The sequence below is a fragment of the Diadema antillarum genome, unplaced genomic scaffold, assembly GCF_040938485.1.
Source record: "Diadema antillarum isolate AM-2024a unplaced genomic scaffold, OU_Dant_1.0 scf00000062, whole genome shotgun sequence".
In the NCBI taxonomy this organism is placed as follows: Eukaryota; Metazoa; Echinodermata; class Echinoidea; order Diadematoida; family Diadematidae; genus Diadema; species Diadema antillarum.
The window spans coordinates 2,015,561-2,038,269 of record NW_027270951.1 but is presented as its reverse complement, the minus strand read 5'-3'; the positions used below and the strand labels follow the sequence as shown (position 1 = coordinate 2,038,269).

General features: G+C 38.9%; 1 protein-coding gene across 1 annotated transcript in view; it reads left to right on the top strand.

Annotated features, from left to right (window-relative positions):
- The first annotated feature begins 11,766 nt into the window (after positions 1-11,766).
- The window catches only part of LOC139716188 (breast cancer anti-estrogen resistance protein 1-like), a 37,641-nt gene continuing 26,698 nt past the window's right edge, over positions 11,767-22,709 (top strand). The window contains 2 exon segments of the mRNA XM_071627754.1: positions 11,767-12,192; positions 22,015-22,263. Of these exon segments, the coding sequence (XP_071483855.1) occupies positions 12,094-12,192; positions 22,015-22,263 (348 nt within the window). The 5' untranslated portion in view covers positions 11,767-12,093.

Genomic DNA, 22,709 nt, shown 5'->3' with positions numbered 1-22,709 from the left:
TATTTCACAATCTTTTGTTTTTGTTTTTTCCTTTGGCCAAGTAAAGTAGTTATATGACCTTTAAAGCATAAAGCTAACATAGTAGACACTTACTGGTGTTATGCCTCTCACAAAGAGTTGTGCCCTTGTGAACCCATTTGTTTTGTAGAAATAACAAACTGAATAAATGGAACTGATATATAAACCATGGCAGAGCATGGTGTCCTCCAGGCGCTCAGTTTCCATATACACACCGTCCAGATAGGAAGAACCCAGTTGGGATGGTGAGAGGTGATGCATTCATGCCTGTCCAATAAACACGTAGCACCATCAGGCCGCGGTGGTTCCTAGTGGCAACATACCAGGCGCCCAACCATGCCTGAAAGTGGCAATTTTGTCCAGATTAAATTTGATCCGTATTATTGGGTGGCCTGGAGTTCCAATTGTAGTGGTTGTAAGGTATTATTTGATGGTAATGGTCATTTTGCATGTGCAGCCTTTTCATCACTTTTAGTATACAATGACAACTTTCCTTTTGAAAGAGAAAATGTGAGAGACAATTTCGTAGTAATTACTGCTTCCCATTCCTGCCATGGCTCATAGCTTCAATCCTTTTTTTTTTCCTGATGGTTAGAGTTCAGACATTAATTACCGACCGTAGATGGGAAACCCATTATGATATGCTAGGATTGGCGTGTTCTGCAAAATTTAAATCATGTATTATTAGCAGGACTAGAGGCTAGCTTGTTACAGTGTAGCAGGAGAGATATATTTCTTCAGAAGATATATGAAATGTTTATGGTGTCCTTAAAGATGGGAATAATTATTCATCCGTTCAAGTGAGTCCTGTGGTAAACTTATATGCAGATGTCCTTTAAATGTTAGTGTGTTTGTGTGTACAGGAGTGTGCTTTTTTTTTAAGCTACTGTTTTTGGTCCAAGTTATCACTTCACAACCAGATTAAATGAAGAGAGATTTTTCAAATCAAACTATTTCATTTTGAAGGCAATGCCTTTTTCATAAGGAAACATGTACAACCCTTGCACTTTTCGTTGTTCAAATGTCACTGTACGCAGGAAGATAAGTTCAGGAGATATCTATACACTACACTGATTGTGCATGCATGTGAGACTGATGTAATGCCTGCATACGTCAGCCCTTGACTCTTTTTGTCAAAGGCAAGTTGAGGCATCTGCTATCATTTCGGGCGTACATTGTAGGCACTGCTAGAATGACCGCAAACCACATCAATGGATGACATAATTTCCTCTCTCTTTTGATGGAAGAGCTTGTGGGAGTCGTGTGCACTTCCTAGGTAGCAGGCTGCATGGGCCCCGTGCCCCAGCTGGTAAGGCTGAGGGAATCCCAAGTACATTGTACACAATCCCCCAGATTGTTTTGTGGTTTTCCATTTCATATTTGTGTGTGCAGGACATAATGATCCTCTTTCATGCCGTGCTGTTTGTGCTGCACAAAGTGTAGGCAGTGCATTTCGGTTTATCACAATAAAACTGTCTGTCTGCAAGTCAAGTTTTGTTGTATACAAGCAATTTGAAGAGGTATCCAAATACATGCTGTATGGTTTTTATTTGATCTAATTTTGACTGAATTTCAAAAGGTGCTCGACCAGTGAAGATGAAGGAATTTCTTTTGAATTCAGAAAAGCATTTCATCTTTCTGATGTTATCTGTCGAATAGATGAATGAAAACTCTACCGGGTATATAGAGTTCACACTCTTGTCTCAAAAGTCTGAAATGTTGTACTACTCATTAATAGCTAAGATAGAATGGAAAGTTAGACACAGACATACTTGTTTAATCTCCCTTGGATATTTTGAATGCATATATGAGCTGAAGTTACTACTGCTTTAGTGGAGTGTGATATGATGTTGCATTGATTATATACTATCCGTGTTATTCAAGTTCATACCTTTCATTTCTAGTGAATAATAATTGACATTGGGATAGTTCTGTTATTGTCAAGGCATTTCTAGCCACCTTATCGCGAGATGGCGCCGTCTGCGATAGTGGCATTGCAGCGAAAATATGGTAACGTGTCCCGATGTTATCGGTCTTGGGTTAGTTGCAGCGCTCTGTCAATATCATAATCATCTTTGCAGAGGGCTGAGAGTGTAACCACCATCGCGAAAATAAATTCAGGAAGCTGCACTGTTTATCTTAGGCATATTTCAGCCAATTACTGTAGATACCATGTAGGATCACTCATATGAGAGAGAGAGAGAGAGAGAGAGAGAGAGAGAATAAGAGAAAAAGAGAGATGTAGAGAGGGAGAGTTTACGTTTGGCCCTCAATGCATACTGCTTTGATATCAGCCTCTTCTCGGAAGCATGAGTCAAAAAGGTGTGTGTGCTTTGAAATGAGATAATTCTTTTTACAAACATATGGTTTTAATCTGCCCTGATGAGTGTTAAATGCAGGTTAAACATTTGTCAGTGATAAGTATGGCATATCTTAAACTTTTGAATGAATTATGTGATTATTAAAGGGCAGGAGAGTTTGAAGAGAAACATAGGAGGAATGGTAGAGAGGTCAATGTAGGTATCTTCTTGGACTTCTCAATAGGTATCTTCTTGGACTTCTCCAAGGCCTTTGACACGATTAACCACGGAATACTTCTCGCCAAACTGTCTCATTATGGAATACGTGGAAAGGCCTTGGAGTGGTTCACGAGTTACCTATCAGAAAGATCCCAATTTGTACATGTCAACGGCTTTGACTCTCAAAGTAAAACAATTGCATGTGGTGTTCCACAAGGGAGTTTATTAGGCCCATTGTTATTCATTATTTATATTAATGATTTTCATAGATCCTCGGAGAAACTATCATTCATATTATTCGCGGATGACTCTAATCTTTTTTTTTCCCACCCTGACCCAAATATCTTAATAAGAACAGTCAATGAAGAATTGATAAAGGTCATACAATGGATATACGCAAACAAATTGTCATTAAATATTCAAAAAACAAAAGTTATGCTTTTTAGTAATTCTTTAGATAGCCTCCCAGGCAATATAACATTTGATACTACTCCCTTAGAAGAAGTTTCTTCTTTTAAATTTCTTGGTGTTTGCGTTGATAACAAGCTTTCATGGAGGAATCATATTGATAACATATGTAAAATTATTTCACGTAACATTGGCATAATGAATAGATTAAAATATTATCTTCCTTCATCTGCATTATTAACTCTTTATTCTAGTTTGATACTCCCTTATTTAAACTACGGGATTCTTGCTTGGGGTAATACATATCAGATGTTACTTGATAAACTTCTTTTATTGCAAAAGAAAGCGCTTAGAATTGTTTTTAATTTACATACCCGAGAACATACAGATGCTTTGTTTTCTGACCATAAAATATTAAAAGTAAATGATTTGTATGTGTTTCAACTTGGTCAGTTTATGTTTAATTACAACAGTACCTTTTTACCTAAAATATTCCACGATTTATTTCATCGAAACAGTCATGTTCATAACTATCCCACGCGACGATCCGACGAATTCCATCTTCCGTTAATGAGAACCGCACATGCCCAAAATACATTTCTTTATACCGGACCCAGACTTTGGAATAATTTAGATAATAGTTTAAAAGATTCCCCCAAATTTGTCACATTTAAATATAAACTCAGAAAACATTTACTTTCTATTTATAATCTTAGATAATTTAAATTGCTATAATTTATGCTTGAGCTTTCACCTGTCCTGATGTTGCAGCACTTGGCGTGTTCTGTGTGCAGACCTCTCTTCTTTCTTCTCTCCTTTTCCTTTTCTGTCTATTGTTCTTCGTAGACTTGTATTGTTACCGTCTTCTCTCCTCTCGGTACTGTCTCGTGTCCAACAGTGTATATGCGTGTGGGTAATTGAATGTGTGTACGAATGTATTGTCCTTGTCTTATTTTCCCGGTACATGTGGTTCAATGAACAGTGTCCGGGCACTATAGCATTGGTATTCTATATTTTTTTCCCGACCTGTGTATCTCAAAATAACTACATGTATATTGTTATAGAATAGTATATCATTCACTCATTATTTATCTAGCGATCCACGTCCGACAAGCTTTGCTTTTTAGTGGATCACTATTTTCCATGATCGAATTTATTTTCCGCTCGCCCACGTAGTATTTGTACAGTGTTCCTCTTTATTATTGTACATATATGTTGTTCTATAATTTGTCTCGTATATTACATGAATCTTTTGCAAGCGTTTGAACAATATCAGTTAATGACATGTATACATTGTACTATGTTTTTGATTTTCGTTGATTGGAAATAAACTATGATTGAATTGAATTGAATTGAAAAAAATGTATATTTCAGATGGCGTGAATCCTTAATGCATGTTGAAATAATTTCAGATGTCATTCTTGTTTGCTGGCTTTTACTTACAATTTCTTAGCTTTGCTTTTAAAAACTAACTATACAATGAGATTGTGAATGTCCTGTGATGTGTTATCAATGAAAGATGAATGTTCAATCCTCTGTGAGGCTGGTGAAAGGCAATATCCTTGAATTTAAAAGCTAATCAATGTGGTTTGAATTGATTTTATTTTAATGAGTCAATTTATATTTATAATTCTCTTTAAGTTCTTATCAAATGCCAATGGCTTGTATGTCTAGTTTTGTAGGGAAAAAAAGCCCACACACATACATTTACAAACAAATAACAAGTAAAGAAAATAAGCCCCAAAGATTATATTTCATATGTAGGGTATGCAGTGTCTCAGAAAAAGTGCATAAATAAACCTTTTCCAGTATCAGCGAGATCTGCCATGGAAAAAAGATAGGCTGGATCATATATTTCCATCTCTCCCCTAATCAATCATCGCGATAAAGCACTTATGCAGGGTCTCCACTTTTAAAGTCAGCAAGTTCCCAGGTACCCGGCAGCTCCATCACATCTCTAGCAATCCATCAGCAGTCTATAGATCAGGCACCTGTGATCGCTATCGAAGAAAACCAAGTTGTTCTGGTGGCGAGTGAACGCCACAGTTGAACTCGTGCGTGACGAGTCCACCGTCACCTTTTGACAGGGGGAAAACTTGCCCAAAAGCCTGATGAGAACATGATGATTATAAATCTTTTCTTTGTGGTAGTAGATATGATATGAATTTGACCCCAACCACTGACATACAGAAGCGTAAAAAAAAAAAAGGGGGGGGGGGGACAGTGACATCCATTTTCTCCAACTTTATGCTAGGCAGATAGTCAGTTATCGTACTATTATCTGCAAGAAAAAAAAAATCAGTGGGTAGTAAATTTTTGCTTCAGCAGATCTTCAAATATATTTGAAATATTTGAAGCCAAAGTTTATATTTGAAAACCACTCTTGATATTCAGAATGATACTATAAGGTGATTTTTAGTTGCTTGACTGTGTTTAGAGGGAACACTTTGCTGGAGGCAATGGTATCCATTCAATTGTGTGTTGGTGTCAACCGTACTTGGCAGCAATTTCATATTTATTCATATTGACAAAGTATATTGATGTAATATGACAGACAAACAGAAGCGATTACAAGTAGAGAAGAGAAGGAAGGATCCCAACAACCCATTATTATGTAGTGGTTATACACAGTGTGCATACTGTACAACAAGATATTTTTGTGGAATGAAATTTTCGTGAATTCAAGCCGGTGGCCTTTTCCGCGACATGAAACTTTTGCGAATCGTCACTGACATTCAATGCATACAGTGTAGACGAAAACTTTTGTGTGCATTTTAATTTCTCAAATCTTGGCTCTTGCAAAATTCGCAAAATTAAAATTAAAATGTACGCAAACATTCCTGGCTCTACAGTAGTCTTTATAGGTGGCCTGGTCTGTGTATGAAATGAATATGTGCAGTTCTGCTGATGAGTAGGTGAATGTTTGGGACTTACTTTAAGTATGGAATTATGTACATCTCTCATATTCCAGGTTATTTACTCTTTGTGAATGATATGATTTTGTGTGTGTGTGTGAGTGTTGTAATTGCTTGAGAATACCAATATTCGGCAATACTGCAGGCTTGATTCAAGGAGCATGTTTTGCTGTGCATTTTAATAAATGCACCAAATTCTACAGTGTCAGCGAATATCAGAACATTGCCTGGCAAGGAGGATCCGTAAGGTGAGCTAGGTATATGGATGGAAAACTATGGCCCATGGGTAAGATTATACCACTGTCTCAGTACCGGTAATAGTATAGCCTAATATGGTCATGATGAAAGCGGTACTCTTATCTGCATTGTCTGTGTCAAAAGCTTGTTATCTGATTTTGAAAAGAGGATCGGTTATCGGAGAAAATTTCCAATTACTGAATTACTCTTATCTCTCAGTTTCTGTCTCTTACTCTCTATCCCATTATATCTTTTCCCTCCGTTTGTATCACGACTGTTTGTTCTCCCTCTTTAGTGTAGTGTGCAGTTTTGTATGATTTACTTTCTCCTATATTTATGTTGTTGATTTTATTTCCTTCTTTAGTCTTTCTTCCTTCTTTCTGAATTTCTGTGTGTGTCTCTTCTCTACTCTGGCCTGTATTCTATTTTTCAAACCTCTTCCTGAATTTCTATATTAATTCTCTTTCTCCTTCTCCCCCTCTCTCTTTCTCTCTCTCTCTCTGTTTGTCTGTCCCTTTCTCTGTGAATATGTGCACAAAAGGTATTTCAGCCATAACATTGTGTGTGTGTGTGTGTGTGTGTGTATGTGTGTGGTTTTTTTTCAGAATGATACAAAACATATCTGTTTCTCGTATATATGTTAATAAACCTGTATATTTCATTCTCATTTGTATCAAATTCATGGCCAATCATGTATGAGTAGATATACTTCTGAGGTTTGTCATATTTCTTAGTGACAAAAGGGCTATTAAAGAAATGCTTCCAGGCCTTCGGTGGTTACAGAAACACGCTGGATTATGGGAACTGTATTTATCCTTTCCCGTTTCTCTCAAACTGCTGAAGAAAAGACCAACATCATTGCTTTAGAAAACAGTGAATAAACCCAGCAGAACAGGAGCAGCTGTCTAAAGATAGAGAACAGAGTAGAGGCTGTCGAGGATGAAAAAAAAAAAGGAAGTAAAAGAAAAGAAAACCTGGAGAAACTGAAAGAGAGCCTTATTGCCCCGGAGCGAGGGATGGAATTCATTCTGCAGCTGGGGGAAAATTTCTGGTATTTTCTCAGTTCTTGCACAGTCTAAACTCTTCAACTGTGTAGAGTGAATTGGAGCATTGTTGAAGTCTTCTGTCTGTGCAATGGCTGTAAAACTAGACTGCGTCTTGGGCATTTTCTCCCTAAATGCCAATAGTTTTTCTCTGGCAGTTCTCTTCTGGCCCTGAAAAAAGATTATTTCTGTACCCTTTGCTTAGGTATGTCAAGTGTACCATGGTCAGTGACAAGTGTAGCAATCTTCTTGAAGGTTATATGTGCAGGCAGGATAGTTCGAGACTCCACTTAAAAATTTCAGATGGAGATAACTTTACTGAGTGTAGAACACTGAGCAGTTTTACTTTTGTGTCTGCTTTCCCATGATTTTTCACATGTCTGTTGCTTCTAGTCTACTGTATGCAGTCAAAGCTAGTTGTCTTTCTGGTACAGGAGCATTTGCTCTGATATTTTGACTTACAAGTTGTAAGCAATCGTAGAGTTCTTGTCATGAGGTATTTAAGTAGCAGGTAGCTACAATTTTAGTTTGGGTAAATGATGCATAGAGATTCATAGTGAATGATCCATCTAACATGTGATGGATAAAAAAGGTCAACCTGCAATATAGTTATATAATATAGAATGAAGGAGTGAGGACAAAATTAGAGAGTTTATCATTTAGAGTTATTCAGAAGAGGAAATCACAGCTTTACACATTTGTGTGAACTTGTGCTCTTAGACCTTGGAACACAGATAGTTTCCTGTCCATGGAAAAACCCAAGTTAATTTAGGCTAGACTTTTCCACCCAGCGAGGACGTTTTACTGGAAAATCGGATCTGTTGTAATGCGAATTTCATGTCCTTTCTGCTGCTGATTAGAAAACAGTCTATCCGTTGCATATGTAGGAAGTACTGTTTTTATTTCATTTTTCTTTTTGTCACTATTTACATGCACTTTAAATACTCTTGCTTCTATTACAAAGTGAGAGTTGAAATGGAGGTTATCCGCTCTGCTAGTGAGAGCATTTTTAATGAAAATACCAGATTGTACTTGTACTTCTGAGGTTGAAAATTTGGGGCATATCAATCATCTTTTCGTCACAGCCAAGTCTTGGCACTGTCATTGGAGAAAGTGAAGATTTTGGCCGTGAAGTAACATGGTTGCATGGTCATAGTGTTGTCTTGATAGCGGCAAAATTCAGTGCTCGTGATGTAAAGAAAAATGTCGAATGGTTAGAGTGCAACATGAAGTAGATGCTCTTGTCAACTCAATATTTTTGGACAGAGATGGAAAGTTTGATTGCTTTAGTGTTGAGAAAGACTGTGAGTGGTGGTATTTGATTGCATTGTGCAGACATTTTTAACATGAGGGAAGTTGCTTACTAACTACTGTAAAACACGATATTTTTAAATATCGCGGCATGAAATTTTTTCGCGAATTGGAGCCGACGGCCTTTTTTGCGGCATGAAATTTTCGCGAGTTGCCTCTAACATTCAGTGCATATAGTGTAGACAAGAACTTTCGCGCGCATCTTAATTTCGCGAATCTTGGCTCTCGCAAAATTCGCGAAATTAAAATGCCCGTGAACATTCCTCGTATTACAGTATCTGTGAATTTTGTGAAAACTTAAAGTGCCTGTAAATAGTGACAAAAAGACAAAAATGAAATAAAAACAGTACTTCCTACATATGAAACGGATAGACTACAAGAACAACATAAAAGCATCTCTGAAGATTTTGTGTTAACTTGTCTGGTTTGCCACTGTACATTATCATCAGCTCATACTGAATTTTAGACTCTGATCAAGTGCTTCTCCCCACCCCTGTGCATGCAAGCATTTGGGGAATGGTTACTTTCATTTACATCCTGCTTGGGGGATTCCAGACAATCCACCAATGAACAGCTACATAGCATGCATACTACTTTCCCCGTCAATTTTACAAAGAGAAACTATGTATTTTATACTATTACCCTATCTCTGATGATCTTAAATGGACATAACAGTCAAAATGGGAAGAGATTTTTGTTGTTATTTTGTTGTGATTTGACTCTAGTCATGAAAATTATGACATTTCTTTGTTGTGCTTTTTCACGTCATCAAATTGTGAAGTATGTAAAGTGGACATCGTGGGCATAGAATTATTTACACTTGTAAATTTTTGCTTAGCCCCGGACCAACGGTGGGGCTAAGGGGGGGCCTTAGCCCCACCGTTGGTACGGGACTATCCTTAGCCCACTTTCTGTTTACACTCGTTTTTGCCAAAGTGGGCTAGCCCCACCGATAGTACGGTACTATCTGGCCCTGCAAAATAGCAGGGGTTAGCACCGCAATTGCGGTGCTAGCACCGCAATTGCGGTGCCAAGCAAGTGAGTGTAAACAGAACGAAAAAATAATCCTGGGCTAAGCGACGGAGACGAAGTCCGACCCTCACTAACCAATCAGAAACGAGGTAATCAAATGCTGCCGGTGTGTGCGTGTACGTGTACAGTACACAGCGTAATTATGAATATTCATGTGGTTTGGAAAGTCCGGGGCTAAGAAATACGGGTGTAAAAAGGTCAGTTTTCTCCTTAGCCCCGGACAAGAGATAGTACGGGACTAATTAGCGAGTGTAAAAAGCTGAAAAAATTGGTACGGGACTCCTGGGTCAGAGAAAGTCCGGGGTTAAGAAACACAAGTGTAAAAAGCCCTTTAGAAAGCTCCAAGAACATACCTACAGTGCCCCTTTATGTTTGATTGATTACACATGGGGTAGATGTCTTCATGTTGTGGTCAAATATTAACTGCTCTGGAATGTTTTGTTGGCTGTTTGGGTGTTTTTGTTTGTTTTGTTTTTTTACCTATTCTCTGGTCAGTTTCAGTTTGTGCCTGGCCACTCTGCTTGATATGGGGGCAGGGCAGACCAGCGTTACAACTCCAGAATGGAAATCAAGTTTGCATGACTCTCACGGGCACTGACAGAGGAAAATATATAAACTGGGTGGATCTTAGCAAGAATTTGACATGTGACCTTTCCCTTTTAGCTTCTCTCATTGGTATTTCCAAATTTACAAGACAGAGAGGAAAAAATGACAGCTTGTTAAAGTGCTTTAAGAGAAATCCCCAACTTCCTCTGAAGGTCATGAAAACTTCTGCCATGGTAATCTGTATTTGAAGAAAGTACACCATCTTTGTGACATATGGGTTAAGCAGTTAATACATATTTGGGAGGTGGGGGTGTATGAACCAGCAAAAATGTTAACTCTCTTAGAACCAGTGGAACATATAGCCAGAAAATTGTCATGGTAGATTCATTGATTGTAGCTTCTTGAAAAGGTCTTTTTTAGATTGATATATTAATTTATTATATAGGCCTACATGACCAGGATTTTCTTGAAGCATGGGGGAGGGGGGGGGGGGGTCATCTTAATTTTGTTTCTATGTATAATATTATGAGATAAATTGTGAGATATAATTGAAATGTACCTGCACCTTTGCTGTTGTTGTGTCATTTCACTATGTGGCCTTTAATTCCAAATACCAACAGATGATAGACCCAATAGGAATGTGTTACGGCGCTCTCCGTGACATTGAAAGTTTCTCTCTGTCAGTAGCAGGCCGACAACAGGGATTGGTCAGCTGCTGATAGCTAGCTCTTAATCTCTTTCATAGGTTCCATAGGAAAAAAAGGGGGGGGGGAAGATGTTTGTTTGCTGTGGTGGAGTTGGATGACCCATTTCCACGTAGGAGCAGCATCGGATGGCATCCCTCCACATGGGCAAAAGCATGGCAGTGGATTCACTACAACCTGCGGTAGCTGGCTTCATCAAGACGCCATAAGTCAACAGTGGCCGGCATTGCTCTCTCAGTTAGTTCTCAATCAGGACCCAGAACTTACACAACGATTTGCTGTTGAACATTTCCTCAATGCATCATTGATTGCATGCAGATCTGATTTTTGATTGGACAAAATAGTTTTAGAGAATTTGTTTTTCCTTGTTGAGTCAGAGCAAACAAATTTGCGAATTTACTCGTGCTCTGAGCTGCCAAAATATATTTTTTTAAATATATATATATATATATGCATACCATTTTGTGCCATATGTGCAAATTGGCAAAGAGGTATTTGCAAAGAAAATAGGCATTTTAACAGCACTTTCAGGAAAAAGTCTTGTTTTAGTTTGACCGTTGTCACTTCTGTGATTACACAGAGCAGGAAAGATTCTGATTGGGTTCCGACAGCGATTAGGAACGCGGGGTTTGTGTTTCATCATAACAGGATGACGGCTACAGGCTCATGATAACAGGGAAACAGGATCTGATGTGGCCACTGTTTGTCTCGCAATTAACGCAAATGTGAAAGAGTGTGACAGGAACTGGCGACAAGGCACAAATGTTGTGGAGAGATCTTAAAAGCCTGTACCGCAGGAGCTCCTGAATATCCTGTGTATAGTGCTGGACTATACATATTGCGCGAGATCAGCAGAGACAGTGTTCAACACCAGTACTGCTTCAACCTGGATTTGTTTTTGACACAAAAATACTTTGTAGAAACCGGACTGAATCTTTGCTAACAGTGATGTGGATTATGGTGGATCGCTGTGAATGAAATTCACCATTGTTGCTATCATTTCTGGAGAAATTTTAAGAGCATCACTGACGGACTGTGTCTGATTCAGTCACGAGTTGTCACTTTATTGCTTCCGAAAGTTTCAATGTTTGTGCGTTCAAGGAAGGAGACCACTTGTACGGGTGAAGTTCTTATGTGTGGAATCTCTAATCAGTTCAGTGGACCTGCTTTGAAAAGGAACATGATGCGATGCTTCTAATCATGCCGATTCTGATCCAAGAACTCCCATCTGCCGAAGAATCCTAATTTACAGTTGTCATTTTCAGTACGTGAGATTCTCCCCTTCATTGGTAGGGGTTTGCTGCAATTCTGCCCGTTGCATTCCTTCTGGCCTGCCCCAGAAAAAGTCAGAATTGTGAGAATGGATTGTGGAATGACAACATCTTTGGATGCGATCACTGGGGAGGTGGTTACCATGCCTGCCCTCTGTGGACACTACTACCATGACGACGCAGTCGAGGTAGACTTCAGAGTTCATATTTTCAATTTCTTTTTCCTTAAAAAAGAATAGATATATAGTTTGACCATGGGAATTCATTCTGTTCATGGAGTGAGGGATTGGGTCATCAGTGAGTCTTGGTGGAATATCTGTTACAGCTGAAAAGAAATAATACAGTCTATTGCTCGACAAATTCATTCATAGGGTGAGAAATTAATGGCTTCTCTTCCCAGTGTGAGAGTATGTTCAATCTTCTCATACAAACATAAATGTTAATTAATTTTTTTGATTGCGTTCAGAGGTAATGGCCTTGGTTTTTTTTTTCTTTTTTCAGTAGATATGAACATGTATTTGTCTACTTTTGAATGCATGAGACATGTTTGTATGGGGGCACCTTGTGAACAATGTGAGGTAATACAGTATATAGGCATGCAGGAAACATTTTTTTTAAAAGGATTTGTCCACGTCAGAGAGTTTTGTTCTTGTTTTTTTTTTCAGCTTATTTGTTTCATAGTATTCTGGATATATTTTTAATAATACCTCATTCAAGACTTTCCTGTTATCCCGTTGTCTGTCTTTTTTTCCATCTATCTATCCCTCTTCCATCTCCCCTTCTCTCTCTATCTTTCTTAGTCGATGAAAGAAGATGATATGGGCAATTGCTGTTCCTCTCCATGCTGTTGTGGAGACAACATGACCTCTTTATCTCACTGACATTCTATCTCCATCCTATCCTTGCGTAATCGTTATAATCTGTACAGCCTCCCATTCATTAGCATGCCTGTGCTACTGGCTTCACTTGCAGGGATAGGGTGGGGTAGGGGAGGTAGGTTTGTAAAATTTGAGATGTTGTTACACAGGGATGACCTCTCCTTGACAACTTCCTGGTGAAATATTTTGATTGCTTGACGGACGATGCTTTATGATTCCTGACTATTCCTGCTGATAGGTCACGCCACATTGTATGATGTTGCAGTCAGATTGATTTTTCTCTGCCATTCCCTGTTTTCACTTTGAAAACTCTTTAGCGGTGAAGAAATTCAAGGGGGACAATGTTGAGAACACCCCAACTTGTTATCAAAGTCTGGTTGTCATGGCAACATCTTTCAACATTTGTGACTAAACCAGTCAGTTGTGTTACTTTTGTAAGGGTCAGGGTAAATCTGCTGACCAAGGTGCTTTTTGTAGCAAAGCCGGTAATGGTCATTGTTCTCTCCTACCAAACTTTAAAAACCCCACACACATCTTGACAGTGTGTCATTGTGCATAGATCTTTGTTATTTACACTCTTTTTTCAAGTAGTTGACAGTTAATCTTTCATCCCTACTTGTCATCCAGTATATTTTTTCTCAGAGCATTAATCTTCCCAAACACATGTAGTCATGGTGTGTTTGTCCTTAGGCCCACTTTACTAGTAGGACTTATTATAATGAGGGATGTGAAACGAAGAACAAATAAGATGCACTTGACTTGTGAACTGTTTGCCCAGTCATTCAAGGTGGTGCCAATGGGAGAGAAATGGTCAGTGTACAAACCTTGGCCAGTTTGTTAGTGAAAACCAGTAAGAGCAACTCCCACGCGTATCGTGTGTTTACCTTGTGAATGAGATGTAAGGAATTGATGGAACTTAATAATGGTGTTGTTATACCCGGGTCAAGACTGAAGACGATTATCGTCGCGGTGAAGAGGATGACGTCAGGATGGTGTAGTCCTTGTATGGATGACAGTGACTGTGGTGGAGGGTTGCCGCGGTGATCAGCATAAGAGCCCTGCCTTTATCTCTCATTATGTCATTTCCTTCCGATGAATACAGGCATCATCACTGGCGGGCAAGATATATATAAGTTGGGATGTATGTGTGTGTGTGTGTGTGTGTGTGTGTGTGTGTGTGTGTGTGTGTGTGTGTGTGTGGCTTAAAGGTAGATATCTGGTCATTGCTATCAGCGCCTCCACGTTAGCTTGACTGATCACTCGTTCGCTGTGATGCATTGAATTAATCATATTTCCATCCTAAAGCTTAAGGGTAGGAGAGGACCATCTTGTATCATGAAAGTAAATTATTTATAGTTCTATACATGATACATTGTAGATATAAGACCTAATTGACTAGAGTTCATCTAGCAAAATTGTATCAAAACAAAAATATGTGGTCAAAGGATGACCAAATATTGTCTGGATTATACACACAAACAGACACACACACACATACACACACACACACATGCGCAAATCAAATAGTGAAACATAATTGAATCACTTCGAAAGTTATATTGTAGACATTCGTGGGACATCTGTCAAGATTAGTTTGAAAGGAAGGAAAATATCATTTGTAAGTGAACAGATTCCTTACATACCTAATTTGTAAATATCGCTTTCTGCTACTGTCAAAGATATCTTCAAATATATTGATGTTTAGTTTTCATTGTCTAAATATTTGCTGTAGGAGATCAAATTTTTGATGCAGTGGTTATTTCCCATGACATCCCGTATGCGTGGAAATGTTCGTTGAAATACGGTTTTATATTTCCATCTGGCAAATCGCTGTACACTCTTGTGTATTTCTTCCAGAGTTGCAAACAGCCCGAATATGAAATGTAACACCTAATGTTTGCCCTAATGCCTCCCTGTGTTATTTGCCCATCAAATGTTTAGACTCCTGCTTCTCAACAGGACAGAATATCTTAGCAACTCATTGGGCAAGTAGAAACAAACTAGACAGACAAATGAATTGGCAGGGACTATTGCATATCTACAAATAATCACAAGCTTTCTGAGTAGGACGTGAGGGAGTTGAAAAGTGTAAATTGAGCGCTGTTTCCCCCATGTCTTTTTTCTGTGAGTGATAGTCAGTTTGCCTCGGCGTTCGTTGACAACATTAGCAAAGCCAAGCCACTTCCTGGGTATATTATTAACACAGGCTGACGGCCGAAAGATACTTTGTAGACGTAGAGAAGGAAAGGATGGTGGGGGGGGGGGGGGGGGTCGAAAGAGGGTCAGAAAGGAGAATACCGTGCGGTTTGCGTCACAGGAAGCACCATGCTGCCGATATCGATGCGATAGTCGGTGAGCGGTGCGATATTCCGACGTGGTGGATGTTACCTGGAAGGCTTTGAGGACAGAGTGATGTGACTTTCTAGTTCTAAGGTCATTTCACCCACGTACGTCAATTTTTTTATTTTCATAACAGTTTAAGATTTCAATCTCAAATTGACTATATAAAAGTATGTTTCTTTATAATTTCAAGCTTCAAGCACTTTAGCAGAACTGAGGTGTAATTTTGCCTCTGAGAAAAGGATTTTTTTCAGCTCAAGAAAAGCAACATTAATAACTTGAAGCATTACTCAGCGTGAAATATTGTTGCTGATGATAGTGACTCTTTTAATACCACCTTTGGTTTTGAGCCAATCTTGTTTTGTGAGAAATGGGCAAATATGCAAATTTATGAAGTATGATTTGAATCAGAGTTGATCCAGTGATTGGTACAGTAACTGCCTGAATGCAGTGCACACGGGGGTGAAAGGTTAAGTGAAAGAACGTAATCCATTGCACACCTGCATATTCTAAATGCCTTTTGATCCCCTGAGGATATCAACATCATTATTTCAGACCACCGAGTTTCGAATATTTCTCTATTACAAGTCTGTCAGCATGTAAATTAAAGCTTAAAGCACCGCACTTGGTTGCTGTACAGAGAATTGATTTTCATGTGAGGTAGAGCTGGAGTATCCTGATAGATCACATGTCGCATTCTCATCTTTGTTTGTCACAGAAATCAGGACATTATGTATAGTCTTACTCAAGACTGAGTCACATGGAAGAAAAAAAAAAACCTTGCAAGGTAGTGCAGAATCTTGTATAGGAGGCTGTGTGAGCATGCTTCTGTAAAACCAGACATATATGTGGCAAGAAATTTTCCCAAAGTGGAGCCAACAGCCTTTTTCACAGCATAAAATTTTCGCGAATTGCATGTAATGCATTCAATGTATGTAGTGTAGATAGGAACTTTTGTATGCATGTAAATTTGGAAAAATCTTGGCTCCTCGCAAATTTTGCAAAAATTTCATGCTCACAAAAATTTCTGGTTTTACAGTATATCTGCCTCTGGACGCATGTTGCGTATTGTAAAATTGACGCGGTCGTTCACCACCTGGACTCACGAGGGCGAATTAGGACTCTGGACCTGCAGAAGGAGAGTAGGCAACTGGATCTAGCCTTCCCTCTGGTATAGTAGATTATTGGCTGCCGGAATCAATTAGTCAAACATGTCACTCAACAAGATGGACATATAAGTGATGGGATTATTCAAGTCAATCACCTCGCTCCCCTTAGCTTTGGTAGTCGCGGGACATCTGCAGTCATTTTCTTTCACTTTTCCCCTATAGAGCTCCTTCTTTTCAAATAGATTTAAGACCCCCCCCCCCAAAAAAAAAAAAAAAAAAAAAATCTTTTGCAGCAGATTGTTCTAGAGTCATTAAAATTTGGCAGTGATGACCTTTTCACTGACAAATGTAGCTCTTCTACTATCGAGCAAAAATTGATTTGTATATTTCCTGATGTTCCAGTCAGTGAGAGAATTGTGAAGTAATGATGTCAAAGTCTTGTCTTAATGTCTGTTGGGAACTGCAAACAGTGTCTTTGTTTTGAGAAAAGACATGAAAATTAAAGTTTTCAGAGCAATCTTATAAAAAAGTGATCTTAAAAGAGTATTCATATTCAAGAAACACACTTAGAATATAATGAGACTGGCAACATAAGATCTTAAAGTGTATAGGTCATACATGGGCCTTTCTTTCAATGGTGTTTTCTTAGAATGTATGGGGGGGGGGGGGGGAGGGGAAGCCTTGCCTCACAGGGTTTTTTTTGGACAGATTTTCCAGCCACTCTAAGTGTCAATGTCACGATGACATGTTTAAGTTAAATCAGGAAGGACAGCCTAACCCCGTCCTCTACACTTTTTCCCTTAAGTCGTGGGGGAATAACCAGTGACGTCATTAACCTTAGGAGGAATGAGAGAAAGGGGGGGGGGGGGGGAAGAAGGGGGGGGGTGGGGGTAGATAAATAGAGTGAGGTTAAGGGGAAGGCCTCAATCCCCTCATTTGGTTTGGGTTAGGTGTCGAGCGCTGATAAGGATCAGATATTGCCCAAGCAAGTTAAGAAACAGGGATTTGCAGTTAAGTGACGTTAAGTGACGAAGGGGATGTTCTTCGTTGCTGGTCCTGTTTGCCCTGCGTGTGCAGATTCCCCCGCTGATGCTACATGCTCACTTCTATGTGTGTAAAAATATCAGAGTTGTGTGTGTGTGTGTGTGTGCATTTCTACTTGCATGCGTGGGCAATGAACTCTGCATACCCCGCCCCAAGGATGCATCGCTAAGGAGCTCCAGCCTCTGCAGCGTGCTGTCGTGTCTCCTCTGTGTGTGTCCCCGCACCCCTGCTTTAGCAAACACTGCATCACTCTGTCAGTGTCACTCCCGCGAAGTGGTGCCGTTCCCAAAAGAGCTTGCCTGCTGGACTGAAGCGTGGACACCACTGCTTTCTAGGACAGTGAGCAAAGTGGTTTCATTCTTGCCACCAGGAATAGCTTCATCTTATAACAGTTCTTGTCAAGTTGGGATCCTTTCCTTCTTCTTTTTTTTCCTCTCTCCCCTTCCAAACTGGAGAGGAAAGGGACGAGCTACAACACTTGACACTTTCATTCTTTCCCTGTTTCCCTGCTGGGCAGCACTCGGAAACCCAGCTCACCATGGTGTATCATGGAACACGCCTGGTCTATTACATTCGGGATGTTTACGCTCATGTGGTGAGTTTTGATTCTATTTGAGCATTTATACCCAGACGCTGCTGTCAGATTAACGGACACAAGTGTGTCCAAATTTGCTGTAAACAGGTGTCTGCGTGTATTCCTGGAGTTTCTACTGACAGTCTTCATTCACTCTTTTAAAAAAAAAAATGAAAACTGCTTTCTTGGAAGTCTGTAGCTAGTCAATAACAAATTTGCGGTTGAGGGAATCTTCAAACTTATTGTCATTTGTTGACACATCCTGTCAATAACTCTCCTCTCCCCTCCTAGTTTAGTGAAAAGTGGAAATCACTCAGACGCCATGCAGAGTTAGAACAAGAACAAGAGAAGAGATTGCCTTCCATACTGTTTTTCCGCTGAGAAGTCAACATACTCTTGCGGTTAGATCATGGCAGGTTGCTAGGTGTCTTGTGAGAGTGTTTTCTTGAAGTGTTTGTTGTGCTCACCTCTTTTTCAGTGGTGTCCAAAGGTGACAGCCAAATGGATAGGGTATTTCCACCGGTATTTCTGAGTTCCTTGACATGTATGTCTTTTGTGTCAGAACTCCTATAGAATTTACGGGCCGTTCCAATGGTGTCTTTGCTTTTGATATAACTTTTACTGCTTGGATTTCTGAGAAGAAGACAGTCAAGTTCAAGTTGATTTATTTCACTTCCAACAAACAGATAATTAGAAATACAAAGAAATGCTCATATACACAGACGTCATGAAATCAGTACCACAATGCGATGAACAGAATAACATTGTAAAAGAGATACATGTGTATATCTCTTCTACTTTGACATAAAATGTAGCTTGATTGAATCCCAAAGACAGTATGACAATGTATAGTGTTCACAAAAATTTGTGGCTCCCTTCCATTTTTAAGGGAAAAAAATATATGCATTGTTTGTTACTTTCATTCATTCTTATTCATGTATTTATTTTTCATTTTCAACAAAACATGTAAATACGATATATATTTGATTACAGACGATAATTGCATATATTGATGTTACATAATATAAGTGAAATTCATAAGTATGCTATTAATAAGGAAGGTGAATAGAAAAATGACAAAAACATGTTGAAAATATGAAAACTTTGCTATGGTTCTGTAGAACTGGAAAAAAATGCCAAAAAAAAAGGTTAGTATCCTTTCTTGTTGTGTTCCTAGTTCTGTTATGGTATTTAAACCTATCCCTGTTTCATATCATATCGGCCGATATATATTTTTGAGTGATATGTTACTTCTTGAAATTAGCCTCTGCTTATATGTGTATGTGTACCTTGAAGTCATAGCTGGTTATATGATGAGAAAAATGTAGCAGTATTGATTAGACCACTTTAGACAATATGATATATCACTGGAAATGATTTGTAATATGTAGCTATAGATGTGTGTTATACTCACACATTATATAAGTGTGTAGCACATCAAGCATGTTTGATGTGTATATATTCTTAAAGCTGTTATTTTCGCAAAGTTTAATTTTAGAGAATTTCCCGTGTCACTGTTGGGTCATGAATTTAATAGTTCAGCACACAAAAATATTGTAAATAGATATGCAGTAAAGTGCACTTATGACAACTTCAGTGTCAAATCGCATAAAGAAAATCTTGTGAAAATGTCTGTGGCCTTGTCATTGGCGAATTTTTACTCTAAAATTTGTAATGGAAGCATGTTGAAGAAGAATGCACCTTGAAGGAGAAAGGAAAAGTTTCTTCCAAGAACTGGCAATTCCTCAAAATCAGTGGAAGTTTGAGTAGAAGGAAGTTTAAGCAAGGCAAGTTATACCTTTTCAAATGTGAGAAGATTGTATAGCTCTATCGGAAATAACTTTTTGACAGTAATACCTCTAAAAAAACCTACATATTTATTGTGGTATTGACTCTCTGGTAAAGTTGAAGCACATTTTTTTTTTTTTTTAACGAGAATATGCCAAAATCTAGTTGTTGTTACAACGTGACTCTGATTTTGCTGTTTATTTGTTCATGTATATTGATTATAACTTCTGCTGTTCAAGTTTATTATTCATAGGCTTTTTCTTTATCTCTCCTCGCTATGCTGTTTGCAAAAATATCAAAGTGTTCTCGGGAAATATTTCCTCAAAGCGCACAGAGAAATAAGTTTTTCCTTTCATCACAGGGATGGGACACAGTTGTTTTGAAGGTCGCCTATCTATATATCTCCTTGTCATCCTCGCTCCCATCACCAATATCCATCCAGGGAGGGAAGGCACTGTCTTGCATCGGAATTTGGATCATTTGTCATGTCGCAAATCCTCCAAGCCCCTTCAAAGGATCACTTCACCCAACGTTTCATTTACGGACCTGAAACACTCCATCGCTCCCATTGCCATGAGAAAAAGCACTTTGCAGCAGACTGCAATATCGACTCCATTTTTGGTTCTCCTTTTTGTTTTTGTTCTTACCATTTCTTGTATTTTCTCAAAGTGGAGAGCGAATGAAATATATAGAAAGGATAATAAAAGACAAGCCTGCAGCCCGGTTATAAAGGCAAACAGATAGATAGATAGATATGTAGATATATGGAGAGTTATATAGATGGATACAGAGGAAGAGAAAGAGAGAAGAATGGATTTTTGATGGAACAATTGAAATACAAATTTGAATACTCACTATTCGCTATTTGTGATTTAAAGGACTTGCATTATGTTGTGATGGCAAGTTGAATAGATGGCTATTTTTTTCTACTTTCAGCAGGACATCATTGAGTGCATGGCATAGATCAAGTTAGAAGTCCAGTTACTCTTTCAATATTCCATGAACAATATAAAGGCAAGCAGAGAAAGGGATAGAATTAAAACTTTACACCAAGTTGCATCATATTTTAGTGATTTATTTGTGCAGCACATCAGATAGATATGCTAATGTCCTATAGTGGCCTTGAAATGTCTCACATTGTCTCATATCCAAGCAGCAGAAACCAGCTGCTCATGCTATATTACTTACGAGAAAGGCAATATCCTCTGTATGACACGCATTTGAACACCCACTATTGGCCTGATATTGACCAAGTAATATCTTCAAATTGCATCGCAGCCTTGACTTGCTTCTTTTGTAGGATGACAAATTCCTGTGTCCCTCCTCACAGATAGACAGACAGACACACGCACACACCCTCACTTTTGGCAAGGTTTTTATCATGTGTTGCAGCCGTGGATGATATTACATAGTGGAGATCGGATATTAGAAGTCATCTTCCATCTTTTCAGTTTTCAGAGGTGTCTCTAATAAGATGTGAAAATGGTGCGATATTGCCTATCAGACTCCATCTACATCTTACCCCTCCAACAGAAGGTGGATGATTACCTTATTACTGTGTTACTCCCAATCCCCAATGGGATCCATGTTGTAAAGCAGAGCAGTGTGCCCTTACCCCTTTCACAGCCACCACCAGACCCTTAATTCTTTCTGTGCCAGGGACTTTTGACAGTGTGTACAGCACTTTGGGGTTTTTCTGTGCCATTCTCCACTCGAAGCATTCAAAGGGTTAATGTACCAGTGAGAATTCATACAAACAGGTTGCTTGTGGAAGTTACAGACTTCGTGAAGATAGTTCCAGCCCTTCAAGAACATATCTTCTCAAAGTTGGGCAGAACTTCATTGGAGATACAGACAGATCAATGTTCTCTCAGCCAAGAAAACATATAGCTGTAGCCCCTATTGACAAAGTGACTGATTTTGTCACATTCTCATTGTTTGTCTCCAACAAGCCACCATTAAGAAATTAGATAGAATGAAATGTCATCAATTATGTCTTTTTTTCTGAGGATATGGTTTTACTCCTTTGAGCATGACATATTTGACCAGCTGGAAAAAAAAAATCAAAGCTGATGAGAATACAGTGTATAGACCAGCAAGGCTGCATGACATGAAGCTCCTGACATCCATAAAAACTACTTATTAATCTCACAAAAGTTCACAGTCTTTTGAAGTGCTTCATTACAAATTGTTTTTCGTCTCTTAATAGTTTTCTTAACCGGAAGTAATCATGATCTAACTGAATTTTCTTTTTCTTTTCATCTTTTGTCTCTCTAGCATGTCCTCGCCAAAGCTCTCTACGACAACACAGCGGAGGCGCCAGATGAGCTGGCCTTCAGGAAAGGAGACATTGTGACGGTCATCGAACAGAACACTGGTGGTCTGGAAGGATGGTGGCTGTGCTCCCTCAATGGGCGGCAGGGCATCGCCCCCGGCAACCGCCTCAAGCTCCTGGCGGGTATCTACGAAAGCCCAAACCAGCCCATGACGAATGCACGCTCAGTTTTGGAATCTAGCAGTCAAAAGGTTTGTACCAAATCCTTTACTTCTCCTAAAAAAAAAAGAATAATAAAAAAAAAATGTGGGATTTTGGTCACATGCTGCAAATCAGCATCATTTCAGATTGGCATGAAGTTGATGATGTTCCCCAGACAATAATGACAAAATTTTCCTTTTCACTTATTTAACTCAACCCCATGCCCCCAAATAAAATGTAACCCAAACACTTGTGCTCAGAAAAATGATTCTTTGTAGACTGCCTCTGTGTCTGCAGTAAGGCACTTGTTGTGTCACACTCAATAACTCTTCCGACATCTCAATAATTTCCTCAAAAGTTGCTGCGATAGAGCTGTCAATCACTAATGGTGCTGATGTTCAAAAGCACCACTTGCCTCATCTTCTTCAAGTGAGTAAACCAGGAGAATTAAGTTGAGAATGTGCGTAATGATCTATTTGCAGAAATGGCAGTCTAA